The sequence below is a fragment of the Ranitomeya imitator genome, chromosome 7 (assembly GCF_032444005.1).
Source record: "Ranitomeya imitator isolate aRanImi1 chromosome 7, aRanImi1.pri, whole genome shotgun sequence".
Classification (NCBI taxonomy): domain Eukaryota; kingdom Metazoa; phylum Chordata; class Amphibia; order Anura; family Dendrobatidae; genus Ranitomeya; species Ranitomeya imitator.
Window position 1 is genome coordinate 204,464,184 of NC_091288.1, and position 24,291 is coordinate 204,488,474.

The 24,291-nt window shown below is 46.7% G+C and overlaps 1 protein-coding gene across 1 annotated transcript in view; it reads right to left on the reverse strand.

Moving 5' to 3' along the window:
- Positions 1 to 21,614, reverse strand: part of SBK1 (SH3 domain binding kinase 1) — an 84,463-nt gene extending 62,849 nt beyond the window's left edge. The window contains exon 1 of the mRNA XM_069734513.1: positions 20,999 to 21,614. Within this exon, the coding sequence (XP_069590614.1) occupies positions 20,999 to 21,060 (62 nt within the window). The 5' untranslated portion in view covers positions 21,061 to 21,614. The remainder of the gene's footprint in view (positions 1 to 20,998) is intronic.
- Positions 21,615 to 24,291: the final 2,677 nt, after the last annotated feature.

Genomic DNA, 24,291 nt, shown 5'->3' on the forward strand with positions numbered 1-24,291 from the left:
AAGGCCACTATTGAAGCATCCTGGGCCTCCATAACATCTCAGCAGTGTCACAGGCTGATTGCCTCCATGCCACGCCGCATTGAAGCAGTCATTTCTGCCAAAGGATTCCCGACCAAGTATTGAGTGCATAACTGAACATTATTATTTGTTGGTTTTTTTGTTTGTTATTAAAAAACACTTTTATTTGATTGGATGGGTGAAATATGCTAATTTATTGAGACAGGTTTTTTGGGTTATCAGGAGTTGTATGCCAAAATCATCAGTATTAAAACAATAAAAGACCTGACAAATTTCAGTTGGTGGATAATGAATCTATAATATATGAAAGTTTAATTGTAATCATTACATTATGGTAAATAATGAAATTTAACACTATATGCTAATTTTTTGAGAAGGACCTGTATATACATATATATATATATATATATATATATAATACACATAATGTATTCTCCAGTGTATGTGACATATCACACCGTGCACAGGGCAGTCACCGCCCAGACACACCTTCTGATACATATTAATATGCTTTTAGCTTTACTGCCTTTCAAGTTTTATATTCTTTGCAGTCAATGAATGAAAATATTCTTGTTGACATTCTGAGCCAAAAACATGGCATAACCTAGTCAAAGCACTGCTGACAGTTTGTTACAATGTATCAGCTGTTTAGCTGCTGCTGAAAAACATACAACATCCTCAATATGCATTATTCAAACACTGGGACATCGCTGTGTGCATTATCCCTGTACTGTGACATTACTGTATGTATTATCCCTGTACTGTGACATCACTGTGTGCATTATCCCTGTACTGTGACATCGCTGTGTGTATTATCCCTGTACTGTGACATCGCTGTGTGTATTATCCCTGTACTGTGACATCGCTGTGTGTATTATCCCTGTACTGTGACATCGCTGTGTGTATTATCCCTGTACTGTGACATCACTGTGTGCATTATCCCTGTACTGTGACATCACTGTGTGTATTATCCCTGTACTATGACATCACTGTGTGTATTATCCCTGTACTGTGATATCGCTGTGTGTATTATCCCTGTACTGTGATATCGCTGTGTGTATTATCCCTGTACTGTGACATCGCTGTGTGTATTATCCCTGTACTGTGACATCGCTGTGTGTGTTATCCCTGTACTGTGACATCACTGTGTGTATTATCCCTGTACTGTGACATCACTGTGTGTATTATCCCTGTACTGGGACATCGCTGTGTGTATTATCCCTGTACTGTGACATCACTGTGTGTATTATCCCTGTACTGTGACATCACTGTGTGCATTATCCCTGTACTGTGATATCGCTGTGTTTATTATCCCTGTACTGTGACATCACTGTATGTATTATCCCTCTACTGTGACATCACTGTATGTATTATCCCTCTACTGTGACATCACTGTGTGTATTATCCCTGTACTGTGACATCACGGTGTGTATTATCTCTGTACTGTGACATCGCTGTGTGTATTATCCCTGTACTGTGACATCACGGTGTGTATTATCTCTGTACTGTGACATCGCTGTGTGTATTATCCCTCTACTGTGACATCACTGTGTGTGTTATCCCTGTACTGTGACATCACAGTGTGTATTGTCCCTGTACTGTGACATCACTGTGTGTATTATCCCTGTACTGTGACATCACTGTATTTATTATCCCTGTACTGTGACATCACTGTGTACATTATCCCTGTACTGTGACATCACTGTGTGCATTATCCCTGTACTGTGACATCACTGTATTTATTATCCCTGTACTGTGACATCACTGTGTGCATTATCCCTGTACTGTGACATCACTGTGTGTATTATCTCTGTACTGTGACATCACTGTGTGTATTATCTCTGTACTGTGACATCACTGTGTGTATTATCCTTGTACTGTGACATCACTTTGTGTATTATCCCTGTACTGTGACATCACTGTATGTATTATCCCTGTACTGTGACATCACTGTGTGTATTACCCCTGTACTGTGACATCACTGTGTGTATTATCCCTGTACTGTGACATCACTGTGTGTATTATCCCTGTACTGTGACATCACTGTGTATTATCCCTGTACTGTGACATCACTGTGTGTATTATCCCTGTACTGTGACCTCACTGTGTGTATTATCCCTCTACTGTGACATCACTGTGTGTATTATCCCTGTACTGTGACATCACTGTGTGTATTATCCCTGTACTGTGACATCACTGTGTATATTATCCCTGTACTGTGACATCACTGTGTGCATTAACTCTGTACTGTGACATCACTGTGTGTATTATCCCTGTATTGTGACATCACTGTGTGTATTATCCCTGTACTGTGACATCACTGTGTGTATTATCCCTGTACTGTGACATCGCTGTGTGCATTATCCCTGTACTGTGACATCACTGTGTGTATTATCCCTGTACTGTGACATCACTGTGTGCATTATCTCTGTACTGTGACATCACTGTATGCATTATCCCAGTACTGTGACATCACTGTGTGCATTATCCCTGTACTGTGACATCACTGTGTGTATTATCTCTGCACTGTGACATCACTGTGTGTATTATCCCTGCACTGTGACATCACTGTGTGTATTATCCCTGTACTGTGACATCACTGTGTGCATTATCCCTGTACTGTGACATCGCTGTGTGCATTATCCCTGCACTGTGACATCACTGTGTATTATCTCTGCACTGTGACATCACTGTGTGTATTATCCCTGCACTGTGACATCACTGTGTGTATTATCCCTGCACTGTGACATCACTGTGTGTATTATCTTTGTATTGTGACATCACTGTGTATTATCTCTGTACTGTGACATCACTGTGTGTATTATCCCTGTACTGTGACATCACTGTGTGCATTATCCCTGTACTGTGACATCGCTGTGTGCATTATCCCTGCACTGTGACATCACTGTGTATTATCTCTGCACTGTGACATCACTGTGTGTATTATCCCTGTACTGTGACATCACTGTGTTTATTATCTCTGTACTGTGACATCACTGTGTTTATTATCTCTGCACTGTGACATCACTGTGTGTATTATCCCTGTACTGTGACATCACTGTGTTTATTATCTCTGTACTGTGACATCACTGTGTGTATTATCCCTGCACTGTGACATCACTGTGTGTATTATTTTTGTACTGCAAACACTGAAAACAATAAAAGCAATAAATAAAATAATTTTGTAAGAAATGTCATTTTTTAAGGACAATTAAGCAGTTCTTGCTTCTTCCCCAGCTGTCACTATCCTCATTTCCACCATTGTAGTCTTTTCATTTGAGAGGGAGGAAGTATTTAACGAGAATGACGCAAATATGCAAGTGTTGTTTTACACTTCTTCGCTGGAGAGGGGGTTTAGGTGACCACGATGGCCACATTATAAAGCTGTAATTTATATGTAAAATTAACAAATTAATGTTTGCAATGAAAGTCAGCTTAAAATGGACTCTAAGTTCTAACGTCTTAAATATCAGCTCAAAGTTAAACAATCGTGCAATCCATTTTATATCACCATTTTCAGATCCAAAATGCTACACTAAGTGTGCCACTAGAGGGCGCTGAGGAGCTCACTGCATACTATGCTCAGTGTATTCACAATGCGCGGTGAGCTCCCTCTGGTGGTGGCTGCAGGTAGTCAACATGTTATCTTTTAAATCCATATCTATGCAGAGGATTTGGTGCTCTGTATAAGGAAAACAAAGCCCCAACCATGATAAAGATATATTAGCAAAATAATCGTCATAAAATGTTTAACCTATGGGATAAAAAAAAGAATGCACTTTCAATTATAGCTTTGGAAAACGAACATCTGCAATTCTTAGGGTTCGCCGTGAATACAGTTTTATAAAAATCCGCAACGCTGCATTTCCATTCTCCTCGCTCTCTCATATTGTGACTAAGCAACGAAATTAATTATTATTCCATCGATCGATATCCCCTTATTGATCGATTCAGCGCATAACATTTGATTTGGAAAAGTAGAAGAAATTTTGAAAATGGAAATATTTATTATTTAGGTGATCAAATTGTGCGTATAACGCACAGATCATCCTAAAGATTAAAGAGAATATGTTCTGCTCGGATTCTGATGCATTTAGGGTGTTTCTAGCCTTGGACGCTGCCTTTATATTAGAATGATCACTATTGATCTGCCGTGGAGCCGAGCAGTAAGTGTTTGCTTTATCTGCAGCTCCCCCGCAGGAGAAAAGAGGAATTACACCATTCATTAGAATGTCCATGCAATGGACACAGGTACTGGGTCCTCCAGATTAAAAGACTCTCAATATAGCAGCTTTCCACTCTAACTAAAGATAATACTACCTCTTATAGCCCACATAATACCACCATATAGTGCTAAGATAATACTGTCATATACAGCCCACATAATACCACAGTGTCAAAATAATACTTTTTATATAAGGCCACATAATGCCACCATATGGTGCTACGATAATACAGCCATATAGCACCATGAAGTGCCAAGTCATGATAATATTACCGCATACAGGCCACATAATACTACTGTATAGTTGCAGGATAATATTGCCATATACAGTACAGAACACATAATACCACTTTATAGTACTAATATTCATACTGCTTTTTACAACCTATATAATACCCCCATATAGTGCCAAGATCATACAGCCATATACAGCCAACATAATACAATCATATTGTATCAAAATAATACTGAAATAAATTGTCTAATACCGTTATATAGTTCCAGGATAATACTGACAGAAAATACACCATATAGTGCCAAAATAATACTGTTATGTCGGTACACCCCATCGCCATACAGTGCCAAGATAAAACTGTCGCCTATAACCTAGATAATACTGCCACACAGTGCTCAACTGAAACACAGTATTAAAATACTACTTTTCATAGTACTGCCATATGGTTCCCTACTAAGTTTACAAATAATACCATTAAATAATGCAAGCTTGGTGCTAAGATAGCACTGCGATATATAAGCCCACATAAAACCGCCATATAGTGCCATGATAATACGGGCATATAATACCGCCATATAGTACCAGCACAATATTGCCATATATCACTAACATATTACCATATAGTGCCAAAATAATACCCACATAATCCCCATACAGTATCATGTTGAGACTGTCAAAAAGAGCCCGTATAATACCACCATATAGTATCAATATAATACTTCCATACGCAGCCCACATAATTCCACTAAATAACCCAAATAATAGCACCACATAGTGCCAAAATAAGACTGCTATATACAGTTCACGTATTCACGATACAGTCTCGATAATACTGTCATATGTAGAACACATAATGCCGCCATATAGTGCTCAATAAATATACAGACTTGAAATCCTAAATAAATAAATAAATAAATCCTACTTTTAATAATACTGCCATATAGTTCTGAACTTAATTCACCGTACACCAGTAAAACGGTCTGTGTGGATTGAGCAATGGACCAGTTTGCCACCTAAAACCTGCCCCGCGGTCAACATTATTGATGCAACATGGCGGTTTTTATGACTGAGAGGAGCCATAACTGCAGTTTGCTCGGCCCGCGAGGTCAGTAATTTCTTTCTGGTCCATAATAGTAAACTTTTTTTTAGTTTTTTTTCTAGAATTTACGGAAGAAATCTAAAAGTGCCCAGATACGGTATACTGGAAGGAAAGCCCCAGAAATACCAGGCGGTGATCGTGCAATTCTTTATACCAGGCTCGAATGCCCCCTGGTAGCCCAAGGCTTTCAGAGACGTGGAAGACAACGTTCAGCTCAGCAATCTGTAATGATTTCCCAGGAGTTTTACCCCTATGAGCGCTGAATAATATGGAATATCGGTCTCCGCCGGATTCTTTTTCTTTCTGGATGACGTACATCTTTCTAACCCCATACTATAAATACTATCTTTATCGCTTTTGAAGGTTTTCCGATACAAAGTTCCGAATCTCCTGCGCAGACCAAGCGCTGAAATGATAAAATTCTTGCTACCTGCAGTCACCACTAGGGGGAGCTTACTGCATACATTGAACTCAATAATAAAACTGTACGCAGTAAGCTCCTGAGCTCCCTCTGGTGGTGACCGCAGGAAGATCAAAAAAATTTCCATGTGAAAAGAAAAATATTATTAGATGCAGAATTTCGATCGCGGGTTGGATTTAGGGGGGAAAGAACCCACTAAATTTGGTGGGTAAAATCAAACATTGCCCCCTACCGGTATATATAGGGGAGTTACCTAGTATATAATGGACATTCTCATACAATGTATTACATTATGGGGGATTATAATAATAATTTTATTTATATAGGGCCAACATATTCCGCAGCTCGGGGCTACATCTGGTTATGGCGGAGAAGAAACATCTACCCCTCCTAGGAGCCATTAACCCCGTAGTTTCCATGGCCGGGAAGAGAAAGGTCACTGATTTCTGGGAAACGCTAAGAGGTTTGGAATGGAAGACATTGATTTTTCCCAATGATACGATGAAGTTTTCTTTCTTCCGGGAACGCATTATTCCGGGGAGGGGGGGATGACGGACAGGCGGCAGCGGCTCTGGACATCTCAGCTAGATGCAATATTCCAAAGTCTTCTCCGATTTCACAATTATCAGACAATTATCCCGGACGCAGGCTCCGCTATGAAACAATAGGAGGATTTTTTTTTTTCCATATTTTTTATTTCTTTTTTTTTGGGCCAGGAGTGAAGCTGGCAGCTGCCAGCCCCAGGCACCATATTTCCATTTTAACGCCGTCGTAAACAGTATTGCCATTAGATTGCTGTAATGTTTTCTACAAATAAAGATGATAATGAGGATAATAATAACGCGGGTGGTAATTAGCGCAGGCCGACTAACCATGACTAAACCCAACTTGTATGGCAGAGCGAGTGGTCCTACAGGACACCAGATGTGGGCTCGTAGGCATGGGGATCACACTGGGACCCCCAGGGATCGGGCCTGAGGGACCACAGTGCAAGGAAAGGAGGCAGGAGCTAATACGGGGGTCCACAGCTGAATACGGGGTCCACAGCTGTATGTGGGGCAAGAACTAATCTGAGAGTCACAGCTGATTGTGGGGCAGGAGCGAAAATGAGGGTCTATAGCTGAATATGGGGACAAGGGAATATGAGGGTCTACAGCTGATTATGGGGCAGGAGCGAAAATGAGGGTCTATAGCTGAATATGGGGCAGAAGTGAGCGAATATGAGGGTCCACAGATGAAGATGGGGACAAGGGAATATAAGGGTCTACAGATGAATATGGGGCAGAAGTGAGCGAATATGAGGGTCTACAGCTGATTATGGGGCAGGAGCGAAAATGAGGGTCTATAGCTGAATATGGGGACAAGGGAATATGAGGGTCTACAGCTGATTATGGGGCAGGAGCGAAAATGAGGGTCTATAGCTGAATATGGGGACAAGGGAATATGAGGGTCTACAGCTGATTATGGGGCAGGAGCGAAAATGAGGGTCTATAGCTGAATATGGGGACAAGGGAATATGAGGGTCTACAGCTGATTATGGGGCAGGAGCGAAAATGAGGGTCTATAGCTGAATATGGGGCAGAAGTGAGCGAATATGAGGGTCCACAGATGAAGATGGGGACAAGGGAATATGAGGGTCCACAGATGAATATGGGGCAGAAGTGAGCGAATATGAGGGTCTACAGATGAATATGGGGCAGGAGCGAATATGAGGGTCCACAGATGAAGATGGGGCAGGAGCGAATATGAGGGTCCATAGCTGATTGTGAGGCAGGAGGTAATATGAGGGTCCACTGCTGATTGTGAGGCAGGATGTAATATGAGGGTCTACAGCTGATTGTGGGGCAGGAGGTAATATGAGGATCCGCAGCTGATTGTGAGGCAGGAGGTAATATCAGGGTCCACAGCTGATTGTGGGGCAGGAGGTAATATGAGGGTCCACAGCTGATTGTGAGGCAGGAGGTAATATGAGGGTCCGTAGCTGATTGTGGGGCAGGAGGTAATATGAGGATCCGCAGCGGATTGTGAGGCAGTAGGTAATATGAGGGTCCGCAGCTGATTGTGGGGCAGGAGGTAATATGAGGATCCGCAGCGGATTCTGAGGCAGTAGGTAATATGAGGGTCCGCAGCTGATTGTGAGGCAGGAGGTAATATGAGGGTCCGCAGCTGATTGTGAGGCAGGAGGTAATATGAGGGTCCACAGCTGATTGTGAGGCAGTAGGTAATATGAGGGTCCGCAGCTGACTGTGAGGCAGGAGGTAATATGAGGGCCCGCAGCTGATTGTGAGGCAGGAGGTAATATGAGGGTCCACAGCTGATTGTGGGGCAGGAGGTAATATGAGGGTCTACAGCTGATTGTGGGGCAGGAGGTAATATGAGGGTCCACAGCTGATTGTGGGGCAGGAGGTAATATGAGGGTCTACAGCTGATTGTGGGGCAGGAGGTAATATGAGGGTCTACAGCTGATTGTGGGGCAGGAGGTAATATGAGGGTCTACAGCTGATTGTGGGGCAGGAGGTAATATGAGGGTCCGCAGCTGATTGTGAGGCAGGAGGTAATATGAGGGTCCGCAGCTGATTGTGGGGCAAAAGTGAATATGAGGGTCAAGAGATCCAAGATAAAAGGGGTTAGGCCCCCAGGAGCTGGTCTGAAGGACCATGGTTGAATAATGGACCCAGGAACTAACCTGAAGGACTGCAGCTATATATAAGGGTGTTAGAAGCATATCTGAGGTACTAAAGTTGAATGAAGTGGCCCTAGAGACTAGAGACGTTGGTCTTTTTGATGACACCTGCATGTGAGACCCTAGGAAATGAGCCAAAGGACCATAACTAAATAATGGGGTCTCTAGGAGCTGAGTTGTACGCCACAGATGGATGAAGGGGGACATCAGTTCTGATTTGAAAGACCATCCCCATCTGAAGGACGGGTGACCTTTAGAGATGATGTGAAGGCCATCACTGGACGGAAGAGACATCAGTGCTAAACTGTGAGGCCAAAGATAAATGTGGGGGCCCTAGTAAAGGTCTGAGGAAACCAAAATAAATAAAGAGGCTCTGGGAACTGATCTGCAGGACCATAGTTGAATATAGGGGCCATGGGAGGTGATCTTTGGGATCAAAGCTGCATAGGGGTGTCCTTAGGGAATTAGATGTGGGACCATGTGCATCCTAGCTGGATGAAGAGGCTCTCATTGTTGACTTGAGGGACCCCAAGATAAATGATATTAGACCCTAGGAGCTGATCTGAGGGGCCACATATAAGTAGAAGGGACCTGGGAGTTCATCGTAGGGACCACAGGTGAAAGGAGGGAATGCAGGAGTTGATCATAGCGATCAGAGCTGAATAGGGGTCATCAGCTCCAGTCTAAGAGACCACCGCTAAATGGAGGAACCTAAGAGCTCATGCAGGAGACCATAGATGTATGTCTGGCTCTGAGAACTAATCTAGGAGACCACAGACTCTACAACTGATCTGGGGGTCTCCAACAGAGGCGGAGCGCCCAAGAACTGATGTGAGGGGACGAGGCTGATGGGGATGGGGGGTATTGTTTATTTAATGTTGCTGATCTCTCAGCTGCTCCCCTGCCTAAAATGGCTGATAATAGGGAACACTAGATTCCAAAGCACAGTAAATGGCGAGAAGTAAGACCAGGTTCTGACTTCAGCACCACGGATAGCTCCTCTCGCCTACTTTGCATGGCGGTTTGTCCTGGGTCTAATAAAGCCAGCGGCAAGTTCTCAGTTGATGAAGACACCATGGGATTAACACCCACAGCTGTGGGATCTTATAGGGGGACGTTCTGCGGCCCGGATGATGGCCTTTGTCTGCAGGCTGATTGAACATGGCGAAACCTCCAGATGTAAGGCCACAATTATCAGTCGCTCATAGGGTCAGGTCAACGGGGTCTTCACGTGACCTTCTACGGTTACATCGGTCAGAGAGCCATGTAGGGTTTATAGGGACGGCCCGCAGATATAGGTGATGTCACATTACTGGAAAGGTCGCACACCAGACGAACATCCAGCGCCAGTGTCTGACTGATGACTTAATGCTGAAATATTACGTCCTGTCTGAGAAAATAATCCTGACTGCAAGGCTGAGCCTTAATCTCACACGTAGCACACTGACCTCCCGCCTGTGTCCAGGAGGAATTAGCAAAGACCATGGATGATTAATGTAAAAAAAAAAGAATCAGGGGGAATCTACTAAAGGCTTTTACACTACTTTCCTGGTGCAAAAAAGAAAATTGAAAATTTTTGCCAAAATATTTTTGCACAGAAGTTTGCAACCTTGTGCTGTTCCTGCAGATAAAAAAAAATTGCTGCAACAAATTTACTATAATTTACGCCAGAAATGATAGAAAAATAATAATTCATTTTGTGTGTATAAATGCACTAACCCTATTATTGTGCTCCCCCTTATACCATAAATGTCTAGGATGGAAGATGTCGGAGGAGCACCGGGACCTTGTAGGATCAGTTAGATTCGGCAGGATTCCCTACTTTCATAGCTAATTTTGAGGTCTGATCATGATTACTGCAAACTGGGTATTTAACCTACAAGTATGAAGCGCCAGGAATAATCGGGTCAACTTCAAAGTCGTGCATGGGAACCAATGTCAAGAACATGACCTGGAGGAGAAGCCTGCTCATGGCTATCCCCCTATACCACGACGCCCTCTACTGCTTGTCCTAGGGAAGTACAACAGAGATGAGAAAAATACTAAATGGAGGTGTCTAGTTCTCTAAAATGCTGATTTTTTTTAATTTTTATTTTACCAAGGTCCTAAAGGATGAATATCCCATCTGTGATCAATAGGATAAAGTACATGCTGCGCTTTAAAAAGGTGATGGTATATTGCAAGGGCGTGCTATGACGCAGTGATCGGTGAGGGTCTGACCTCCGGGGGTCCCATTAATCCTGAGAATAAAGGGGCTGCAATGCTGATTTCGTTCTGCATGTCCCCATTCATTTCCATGTAGCTGTGCTGCAGTTCACCGCAAAGTGGGTGACCGAAAAAGCTGAAGAGGATACAGAACTACCCCGGCATTGTGGTCCTTTCATTCTCAAGCTTGAGGACCCCTAAAGAACATAAAGTGATGGCGTAACCTGTAAGATGACAGTAAAGAGTTATGAGGCTACATTTTAGGGTCAGGGTATTGCAGACACAATTTCCGAAACCCATTTGCATGGGACCTCATAATCATGGGGGTCCGGTTTTGCATTGACCCTAAATTGTATGAAATTGACCTTACATTCTGGTGGTCACCCAACTTTCCAGAAAACGGAAAAACTAGGGCGAGACATTATACAACTTTTGGAGGACATGCTCAGTAGGGTATATTGGGTGGAATGGCACGGCATGTACTGTACATACTGATTTTATAGCAATTATCCAGCAGACAACAGTTCTATAAAACAGCCATGTTGTGACGTCCGGGGCCCCCGCCGATCCTGAGAATGAAGGGGCCGCAGCGCTGCTCCAGTGTCTCTGCACAGCTGCATTGCTGGAGGCATCGCTTTCCAGGAAAAAGTGATAAAGGGGACACAGTGCTGCAACCCCTTTCTTTTCATGATCTGTGGGGGTCTGAACAAACGATTAGCAATGGCAGATCAAACTGATTATAGCTTTAAGGAAGGTGCGCCATATTGCATTTCTTCTAGGACAGTATAAGGAGTCCTACAGAGGCACCACAGTGTACATGGGCGTTGGATAATATAGACCCTAGAAGACCCCATACACACAAACCCGCCACATGCATATGTAAATAGGTACCCAGGACTCCCCGACACCCAGGGCTCCCAGGACTCACAGACACCCAGGACTCACAGACACCCAGAACTCACAGGCTCCCAGGACTCAGACACCCAGGACTCACAGACACCCAGAACTCACAGGCTCCCAGGACTCAGACACCCAGGGCTCACAGGCACCCAGGACTCACAGGCACCCAGGACTCACAGGCACCCAGGACTCACAGGCACCCAGGACTCACAGGCACCCAGGACTCACAGGCACCCAGGACTCACAGGCACCCAGGACTCACAGGCACCCAGGACTCACCGACACCCAGGGCTCACAGGCACCCAGGACTCACCGACACCCAGGGCTCACAGGCACCCAGGACTCACAGGCACCCAGGACTCACAGGCACCCAGGACTCACAGGCACCCAGGACTCACAGGCACCCAGGACTCACAGGCACCCAGGACTCACCGACACCCAGGGCTCACAGGCACCCAGGACTCACCGACACCCAGGACTCACAGGCACCCAGGACTCACAGGCACCCAGGACTCACAGACACCCAGGACTCACAGACACCCAGGACTCACAGACACCCAGGACTCACAGACACCCAGGACTCACAGACACCCAGGACTCACAGACACCCAGAACTCACAGGCTCCCAAGACTCACAGGCACCCAGGACTCACAGGCACCCAGGACTCACAGGCACCCAGGACTCACAGGCACCCAGGACTCACCGACACCCAGAACTCACAGGCTCCCAGGACTCAGACACCCAGGACTCACAGGCACCCAGGACTCACAGGCACCCAGGGCTCACAGGCACCCAGGACTCACAGACACCCAGGACTCTCAGACACCCAGGGCTCACAGGCACCCAGGGCTCACAGGCACCCAGGACTCACAGGCACCCAGGGCTCACAGGCACCCAGGACTCACAGGCACCCAGGGCTCACAGGCACCCAGGACTCAGACACCCAGGGCTCACAGGCACCCAGGACTCACAGGCACCCAGGACTCACCGACACCCAGAACTCACAGGCTCCCAGGACTCAGACACCCAGGGCTCACAGGCACCCAGGACTCACAGGCACCCAGGGCTCACAGGCACCCAGGACTCACAGGCACCCAGGACTCACAGGCACCCAGGACTCACAGGCACCCAGGACTCACAGGCACCCAGGACTCACCGACACCCAGAACTCACAGGCTCCCAGGACTCAGACACCCAGGGCTCACAGGCACCCAGGACTCACAGGCACCCAGGGCTCACAGGCACCCAGGACTCACAGGCACCCAGGACTCACAGGCACCCAGGACTCACAGGCACCCAGGACTCACAGGCACCCAGGACTCACAGGCACCCAGGACTCACAGGCACCCAGGACTCACCGACACCCAGGGCTCACAGGCACCCAGGACTCACCGACACCCAGGACTCACAGGCACCCAGGACTCACAGACACCCAGGACTCACAGGCACCCAGGACTCACAGGCACCCAGGACTCACAGACACCCAGGACTCACAGGCACCCAGGGCTCACAGGCACCCAGGACTCACAGACACCCAGGGCTCACAGGCACCCAGGACTCACAGGCACCCAGGACTCACAGACACCCAGGACTCACAGGCACCCAGGACTCACAGACACCCAGGGCTCACAGGCACCCAGGACTCACAGGCACCCAGGACTCACAGGCACCCAGGGCTCACAGGCACCCAGGACTCACAGGCACCCAGGACTCACAGGCACCCAGGACTCACAGACACCCAGGACTCACAGGCACCCAGGACTCACAGACACCCAGGGCTCACAGGCACCCAGGACTCACAGACACCCAGGACTCACAGGCACCCAGGACTCACAGGCACCCAGGACTCACAGGCACCCAGGACTCACAGGCACCCAGGACTCACAGGCACCCAGGACTCACAGGCACCCAGGACTCACAGGCACCCAGGACTCAGACACCCAGGGCTCACAGACACCCAGGACTCACAGGCACCCAGGGCTCACAGGCACCCAGGGCTCCAAGGACTCACAGACACCCAGGACTCACAGGCACCCAGGACTCACAGGCACCCAGGACTCACAGGCACCCAGGACTCACAGGCACCCAGGACTCACAGGCACCCAGGACTCACAGGCACCTAGGACTCACAGGCACCCAGGACTCACAGACACCCAGAATTGATTTCCTTATTATTAGCGTGCATGGTTTCCATTAATCTGAGGTGAACGTTTATTTAACCCTCCGATGTCAGCAGTATCCCAATATAATATCCCTGCTGGCCTCAGCTGTAGTTAATGTTTCATGGATTGAAATCTCCCAGATCTGGGCCGCGGTCTGGATATTTGTGTTAGAATTAGTGGTACTGCCGGCAGGTCTGGACGTCTCTTTGTAACCACACAAATCCATCAGGAAGGTAAAGCAATGGCCGCAGACCTTCTCAGAAGTGTAATTACTGCAGGAGGGACGGGCACGGAGCGCCGAGATGGGAAAGGAAAGTGGACAAAAGATGATGGGAGTGTGAGACGGCCAGAGATACAAATAATACATGTTACACTGATGTGTATGTGTTACGGGTACATGTACTACTACCCCACATGTGTACAGGTACATGTACTACTACCCCACATGTGTACGGGTACATGTACTACTACCCCACATGTGTACGGGTACATGTACTACTACCCCACATGTGTACGGGTACATGTACTACTACCCCACATGTGTACGGGTACATGTACTACTACCCCACATGTGTACGGGTACATGTACTACTACTCCACATGTGTACGGGTACATCTACTACTACTCCACATGTGTACGGGTACATGTACTACTACCCCACATGTGTACGGGTACATGTACTACTACTCCACATGTGTACGGGTACATGTACTACTACTCCACATGTGTACGGGTACATGTACTACTACTCCACATGTGTACGGGTACATCTACTACTACTCCACATGTGTACGGGTACATGTACTACTACCCCACATGTGTACGGGTACATGTACTACTACTCCACATGTGTACGGGTACATGTACTACTACTCCACATGTGTACGGGTACATGTACTACTACCCCACATGTGTACGGGTACATGTACTACTACCCCACATGTGTACGGGTACATGTACTACTACCCCACATGTGTACAGGTACATCTACTACTACTCCACATGTGTACGGGTACATCTACTACTACTTCACATGTGTACGGATACATCTACTACTACTCTACATGTGTACGGGTACATCTACTACTACTCCACATGTGTACGGGTACATCTACTACTACTCCACATGTGTACGGGTACATCTACTACTACTTCACATGTGTACGGGTACATGTACTACTACTCTACATGTGTACGGGTACATCTACTACTACTCTACATGTGTACGGGTACATCTACTACTACTCCACATGTGTACGGGTACATGTACTACTACTTCACATGTGTACGGATACATCTACTACTACCCCACATGTGTACGGGTACATCTACTACTACTCCACATGTGTACGGGTACATCTACTACTACTTCACATGTGTACGGGTACATCTACTACTACTCTACATGTGTACGGGTACATCTACTACTACTCCACATGTGTACGGGTACATCTACTACTACTCCACATGTGTACGGGTACATCTACTACTACTCCACGTGTACGGGTACATCTACTACTACTCCACATGTGTACGGGTACATGTACTACTACTTCACATGTGTACGGATACATCTACTACTACCCCACATGTGTACGGATACATCTACTACTACTCCACATGTGTACGGGTACATCTACTACTACTCCACGTGTACGGGTACATCTACTACTACTCCACATGTGTACGGGTACATGTACTACTACTTCACATGTGTACGGATACATCTACTACTACCCCACATGTGTACGGATACATCTACTACTACTCCACATGTGTACGGGTACATCTACTACTACTCCACATGTGTACGGGTACATGTACTACTACCCCACATGTGTACGGGTTCATGTACTACTACTCCACATGTGTACGGGTACATGTACTACTACTCCACATGTGTACGGGTACATGTACTACTACCCCACATGTGTACGGGTACATGTACTACTACTCCACATGTGTACGGGTTCATGTACTACTACTCCACATGTGTACGGGTACATGTACTACTACTCCACATGTGTACGGGTACATGTACTACTACTCCACATGTGTACGGGTACATGTACTACTACTCCACATGTGTACGGGTACATCTACTACTACTCCACATGTGTACGGGTACATGTACTACTACCCCACATGTGTACGGATACATCTACTACTACTCCACATGTGTACGGGTACATGTACTACTACCCCACATGTGTACGGGTACATGTACTACTACTCCACATGTGTACGGGTACATGTACTACTACCCCACATGTGTACAGGTACATGTACTACTACTCCACATGTGTACGGGTTCATGTACTACTACTCCACATGTGTACGGGTACATGTACTACTACTCCACATGTGTACGGGTACATGTACTACTACCCCACATGTGTACGGGTACATGTACTACTACTCCACATGTGTACGGGTTCATGTACTACTACTCCACATGTGTACGGGTACATGTACTACTACTCCACATGTGTACGGGTACATGTACTACTACTCCACATGTGTACGGGTACATGTACTACTACTCCACATGTGTACGGGTACATCTACTACTACTCCACATGTGTACGGGTACATGTACTACTACCCCACATGTGTACGGATACATCTACTACTACTCCACATGTGTACGGGTACATGTACTACTACCCCACATGTGTACGGGTACATGTACTACTACTCCACATGTGTACGGGTACATGTACTACTACCCCACATGTGTACAGGTACATGTACTACTACTCCACATGTGTACGGGTTCATGTACTACTACTCCACATGTGTACGGGTACATGTACTACTACTCCACATGTGTACGGGTACATGTACTACTACCCCACATGTGTACGGGTACATGTACTACTACCCCACATGTGTACGGGTACATCTACTACTACTCCACATGTGTACGGGTACATGTACTACTACTCCACATGTGTACGGGTACATCTACTACTACTCCACATGTGTACGGGTACATGTACTACTACCCCACATGTGTACGGGTACATGTACTACTACTCCACATGTGTACGGGTACATGTACTACTACTCCACATGTGTACGGGTACATGTACTACTACCCCACATGTGTACGGGTACATGTACTACTACCCCACATGTGTACGGGTACATGTACTACTACCCCACATGTGTACGGGTACATCTACTACTACTCCACATGTGTACGGGTACATCTACTACTACTTCACATGTGTACGGATACATCTACTACTACTCCACATGTGTACGGGTACATGTACTACTACCCCACATGTGTACGGGTACATGTACTACTACCCCACATGTGTACGGGTACATGTACTACTACCCCACATGTGTACGGGTACATCTACTACTACTCCACATGTGTACGGGTACATCTACTACTACTTCACATGTGTACGGATACATCTACTACTACTCTACATGTGTACGGGTACATCTACTACTACTCTACATGTGTACGGGTACATGTACTACTACCCCACATGTGTACGGGTACATGTACTACTACTCCACATGTGTACGGGTACATGTACTACTACTCCACATGTGTACGGGTACATCTACTACTACTCTACATGTGTACGGGTACATGTACTACTACCCCACATGTGTACGGGTTCATGTACTACTACTCCACATGTGTACGGGTACATGTACTACTACCCCACATGTGTACGGATACATCTACTACTACTCTACATGTGTACGGGTACATGTACTACTACCCCACATGTGTACGGGTACATGTACTACTACCCCACATGTGTACAGGTACATCTACTACTACTCCACATGTGTACGGATACATCTACTACTACTCCACATGTGTACGGGTACATGTACTACTACCCCACATGTGTACGGGTACATCTACTACTACTCCACATGTGTACGGATACATCTACTACTACTCCACATGTGTACGGGTACATCTACTACTACCCCACATGTGTACGGGTACATCTACTACTACTATTCAACATGTAGTAACAAGACCAGGCAACATATTGGATACAAGAGGGAGACTGAAGCACTATATAGTGCAAAGCAACCCCCCACCAGGCAAAAAAAACAACTTCATAAGAACTGTGAGCAATGAGTACACAAGGAGCATATAGGTAGTCAAAAAGGTAACAATACTTTAATAAATTACGTATAATTTACAAAGTGCAAACAGTAACCATAATATAATATCAAAATACAGTGCTCAAGGATGGTTAAAAAATACACAAGTGGGTGTCCCCCGGTGTGCACTGTCTATGAGGCCAACATGCATACCAATAGTAACGGCGTGCTGCTATAAGTACATATGCAAATGTGCCAGTGAGTCAACAATGCCAAATGGCGTGAAAATACAAACTTGCGAGGCAGCACTTACCAATGCGTGGCACCAGGACAGGGCACTCCGGATGGGGTCCACCAGCACAACCCCCGACGCGCGTTCCGCCCACAGATGTAGTAGCTTTTTCAAGCTTGAAATGTGTCTATGTATGTGAAGAGGGGGGAGAGCAAGAGCACCTGATGTGACAGGAGGGAGGGCACCTGATGTGACAGGAGGGAGGGCGCCTGATGTGACAGGAGGGAGGGCGCCTGATGTGACAGGAGGGATGGCACCTGATGTGACAGGAGAGAGAGCGCCTGATGTGACAGGAGGGAGAGCGCCTGATGTGACAGGAGGGAGGGCACCTGATGTGACAGGAGAGAGAGCGCCTGATGTGACAGGAGGGAGAGCGCCTGATGTGACAGGAGGGATGGCACCTGATGTGACAGGAGGGAGAGCACCTGATGTGACAGGAGGGAGAGCACCTGATGTGACAGGAGGGAGGGCGCCTGATGTGACAGGAGGGAGAGCACCTGATGTGACAGGAGGGAGGGCGCCTGATGTGACAGGAGGGAGAGCACCTGATGTGACAGGAGGGAGAGCACCTGATGTGACAGGAGGGAGGGCACCTGATGTGACAGGAGGGAGAGCGCCTGATGTGACAGGAGGGAGAGCGCCTGATGTGACAGGAGGGAGGGCACCTGATGTGACAGGAGGGAGAGCACCTGATGTGACAGGAGGGAGAGCACCTGATGTGACAGGAGGGAGAGCGCCTGATGTGACAGGAGGGAGAGCACCTGATGTGACAGGAGAGGGAGGGCACCTGATGTGACAGGAGGGAGAGCACCTGATGTGACAGGAGGCAGAGCACCTGATGTGACAGGAGGGAGAGCGCCTGATGTGACAGGAGGCAGAGCACCTGATGTGACAGGAGGGAGAGCGCCTGATGTGACAGGAGAGGGAGCACCTGATGTGACAGGAGGGAGAGCACCTGATGTGACAGGAGGCAGAGCACCTGATGTGACAGGAGGGAGAGCACCTGATGTGACAGGAGGGAGAGCACCTGATGTGACAGGAGGCAGAGCACCTGATGTGACAGGAGGGAGAGCGCCTGATGTGACAGGAGGGAGAGCGCCTGATGTGACAGGAGAGGGAGCACCTGATGTGACAGGAGGGAGAGCACCTGATGTGACAGGAGAGGGAGCACCTGATGTGACAGGAGGGAGAGCACCTGATGTGACAGGAGGGAGGGCGCCTGATGTGACAGGAGGGAGAGCACCTGATGTGACAGGAGGGAGAGCACCTGATGTGACAGGAGGGAGAGCACCTGATGTGACAGGAGGGAGGGCGCCTGATGTGACAGGAGGGAGAGCACCTGATGTGACAGGAGGGAGAGCACCTGATGTGACAGGAGGGAGAGCGCCTGATGTGACAGGAGAGGGAGCACCTGATGTGACAGGAGGGAGAGCACCTGATGTGACAGGAGGGAGGGCACCTGATGTGACAGGAGGGAGAGCGCCTGATGTGACAGGAGGGAGAGCACCTGATGTGACAGGAGGGAGAGCACCTGATGTGACAGGAGGGAGGGCACCTGATGTGACAGGAGGGAGAGCACCTGATGTGACAGGAGGGAGAGCACCTGATGTGACAGGAGGGAGGGCACCTGATGTGACAGGAGGGAGAGCACCTGATGTGACAGGAGGGAGGGCACCTGATGTGACAGGAGGGAGAGCGCCTGATGTGACAGGAGGGAGAGCGCCTGATGTGACAGGAGGGAGAGCACCTGATGTGACAGGAGAGGGAGCACCTGATGTGACAGGAGGGAGAGCACCTGATGTGACAGGAGGGAGGGCGCCTGCGAGCACAGAAGATATTTTTAGGGTAAGATAACAAGAATCTCCAGGTGAGAGGAATGAAAACAAGAAGACGGCAGGAGGAGAGGGAACAAGTCTGGGAAGACAGTATTTTTAGGATGTCTCGTGCCTTGGTAGCACACCCAAAAATGAATAACATCTGACATTTTTAATAAAAGACATTCGACCCCTAAGGTCATGACAGAGAGGCGAAAGTTATCACACTCCAGACTAAAATCAGGAAAAACTTATATTAATTAAATCAAACCATCACACGTTATGGAGAGAAAATCATCCAGGACCCAGCATACATTGCTCTCTCCATTAGCATAAATCTTTTTAAAGCGATATTACACGTTCACTAGATAATGTAAAATGATAAGTTATACTTTTTAGTACCAGTGTCTCATGGGCTTGTTTTTCCAAGATCTCTGCTTGCTGTCATCCAATAGGAACCTTGATTGTTTGCTCACCAATCCCCCAGGATCACACACAGCAGCGTTCAGTATGGAGGGTCGCGGCTATAAACTATATCTGAGGCTGGCACTCTGTAAGTCTGGGGGTGCTAAGATATTATATGGACTCATATAAAATTAGGTTGGCACCGCAATAAAACTTTACCAAATTCCGCAGTCAGGTGTGCGCAGAATTAAGGAACTGGCACTGCCCACGTTAAATAGCGTAATAAAAGGAATTGGCTTATAGGTTAGCGATGGCCAAAAAAACTGTAAAACCAGAATATTTTCATCTTTCTGCCATACATTGCTCATGCCATGTAAAGTGACCTGGTGTCGCCTGGCACATCCTACCAGCCTGGGTACATATACCATGCAATGCCCACCCTCACCTTGTGCTTGGCAGCTGCTGCAGAGCTTTCCGATGGAAGCAGATGAAGCAGAAGGACTCCATGAGCCGGCTGGGTGAGACAACATGAAGAATCCCCGGGCTGGGGTTGGCACACCTGGTGTCGACTCTTTAGAGTTTCTCTGGCACCTACCAGGGCACAAGATGCCAAGTCTGCAAGAAAAATGAGAAGGACATAGAAAGTGTTGAGGACGGAGTACGACTCCTATCAGGCAGCCTGGAGTACGAGGATACGATGACTTTCTTAGTCTCTTCTTTCGCGAGATGACCAGAGAAACGCAATAGTCGATGGCTGAAGGAGTTTATGGAGCGATGCTCTGCAGGCGTTAAAGAGGCAGATCTCCTCTAATGGGTCTCCTTAGACGATGACAATGATGGAAACAGGCAGGTTTAATTGATTGATGCTCTGCAGACTGAAAGGGTTGGATGCTCTGCAGGAGACGTCCTGCGAATGAAGCCTGTGCTGAGGACTGGATGTCCTAGGGGCTTTCATCTCGCAATTTGTGTCTTAGTCCCCCAGGGCCGGGGCTGCATATGGCAGATTTGACCCAAGCTGCGGAGAGAGCTGCCATCACACCGCCACGCACACACTTGTGTACACACACATAGGGGTGTGCGAGCAGCCTGCCGGCGGTAACAGACACAGCCTGGTATAAATAGCTCATGCTACCAATCCTGCCAGGGTAACCCTTTGTAATCCGTCACAGCGACGGCGCGGATACATACCGCCGTACACTGGGGACCTGCAGTGTGCCACTAATCACTAACGGGATGGAGGGAAGGATAGATTATTTGTGAAATATAAAGGAAAATATATGGTTTCTAATTATTTTAAAAACATAAATCTGAAAATTTTTGTTGGGCATTTGTATTCAGCCCCCCTGTAGATTGATACCCCTAAATAATATCCTGAGTGACCAATTGCCCCCAGAACTCACATAATTAGTACATTGAGTCCTCCTGGGTGCAATGCATTCTCAGTATAACTACAGCCGTTCTGTGAAGGCCTCGGAGGTTTATTGAGAACGTTGGGGATCAAAGAACATCATGAAAACCGAGGAGCTCACCAGACAGGTCCAGGATAAAGTTGTGAAGAAAAGTAAAGCCGGGTTAGGTTCTAAAAAAAATAAAAATAGCCCAAGCTCTGAACTTCTCAAGGAGCACTGCTCAATCCATCAGCCAAAAATGGAAGGAGTATGACACAACTGTAAACCTACCAAGACATGGCCGTCCACCTAAACTGACATCCAAGCAAGGAGAACGCTAATTAGAGAAGCAGCCAAGAGGCCCATGGTCAATGTGGAGGAGCTGCAGAGATCCACAGCTCAGGAGGGTGAATCTATTCACAGGACAAATATTAGTCGTAGACTCCCCGAATCTGGCCTTTATGGAAGAGTGGCAAGAAGACATCTTTGAAAGAAATCCATAAGATGTTTGCTATTTACAAAACGCCACGTAAGGCTACGTTCACACATTGCATTTTTGATGCGTTTTTTTTTAATGCAAAGTTTAAGCTGTCTCTTGTGCATGTTGATAGTAGCCCGAAAAAGCCTGATCTAACTTCCTTAGGTTGTTAGCAATTTTTGCACCAAAAACACAACAAAAACTGATACCTGCATTTTTGCACTTACCCATTGTTTTCTATAGGCGAAGAAACGCTGCAAATATGCTGAAAAAAACGCTGAAAGAAGAGACAGGATTCAGTTTTCAAAAACATAGCAGCTTTACATATCAGTCAGGAAAATAAAACCAAGGTGTGCGCAGATGAAAATTTGTATAAAAAAATGCTGCAAAAACGCAACTTGTGAACACAGCCTTAGGGATACAGCGAGCATATGGAAGAAGGGCTCCCGTCAGATGAGACCAAAGGAGAACTTTTTCTGTTCAATGCAAAAGGATTCAGGCCGTGCTGAAAGCCAAAGGTGGATTAACAAAATACTAAAAATTTTTTTTTTTTTAGGAGCAAAACAGTAACAATGCAGTGACATGATACGAATCTACATAACTAATCACATGGTAAATAGTAATAAGTCAAATTTATGTGTGAGATAGCCAAGATGATGGTCTATAAAATGACGTCAGTCTCACATTAGAAGCAGAAGTGGACGGGGAGATATGGAGCCTGGAAGTCAGAAGTTCACAACATTGTTACCCTTTTGTGTGTGGATCCATCAGTTCATACAGTGCTTCTTATTTGTTTTGTTTGTAGGTAGATAGTTTATATATTCTGCTTGTAAACAAGTCTTCTTCCTGTCCCTATCAATTCCCTTCTTCCAATATGACGGGACATTCGGACGTCTGCTCTCACTGAATGCTGAAAGGCTGCAGCTGATCAGAAGCCACTGATTGACTGCAGCGGTCACATGGCGTAACAATGACTTCCCAAATACTAAGAATAAAAGGACAGAAGCAATGTCAGGATGTGTGAATGTTCTGTGAAAAAAAAAAAACCCCAAAAAACCAAAAGGTTAATGTCAGGAAGTAGTTAACAGAGATGATATTACAAAGCAGGGGAGTGTCGAAACTTTTGACCCAGATTTTTCTGCTGAAACGTCACTTTTTGGGTGATATATTTTAATTTCACAAATGCCCCTTTCATTTCATGTGGGTCCGATTCTATAGATTAGATTATGTAAATGACTGCAGCGATTGGTTGTGATTTCAATATCCCTGCGGTGACACCACTGGGCAAATAAGGTATTACACCTTGCTCAATTAAATGTATGGACTGTTTGTGTAATGCATGGACAGAGAGAGGAGAATTGCTTCAGGAAGCCACTTGTTCAGTGGCTAATTAATGTAGACGAGAACTGAGCGTCCCTCGCCTTTTAAAAGAAGAACCATCCCTAATTTGATATGGCTTCACTAAATCAGCAACCCCTTTAACCCCTTCCCGACCTATGACGCATACGCTGCATATGCGTCATAGCAGGATCGCATTCCTGCAGGTCGGGTGAAAGGGTTAACTGAAATTTCACCCGACCCGCAGGTACAGGGGGACTTGTACTTGAGCCCGGGGGGGGGGGAGGGGGGGGTTATTTGCAACCCCCCCCCCCCTCCCCCCCCGTGGCTACAATCACTCTAATTGGCTGTTGAAGGTGAAACAGCCAATCAGAGCAATTGTAATATTTCACCAATGAACCTTGGTGAAATATTACAATCCAGCCATGGCCGATGCTGCAATATCATCGGCCATGGCTGACGACCGTGATCTGCTCCCATCACTGACTGACGGCGGCGATCTGCTACCACTGTCAGTCTTTCCTCCCCTCCGTC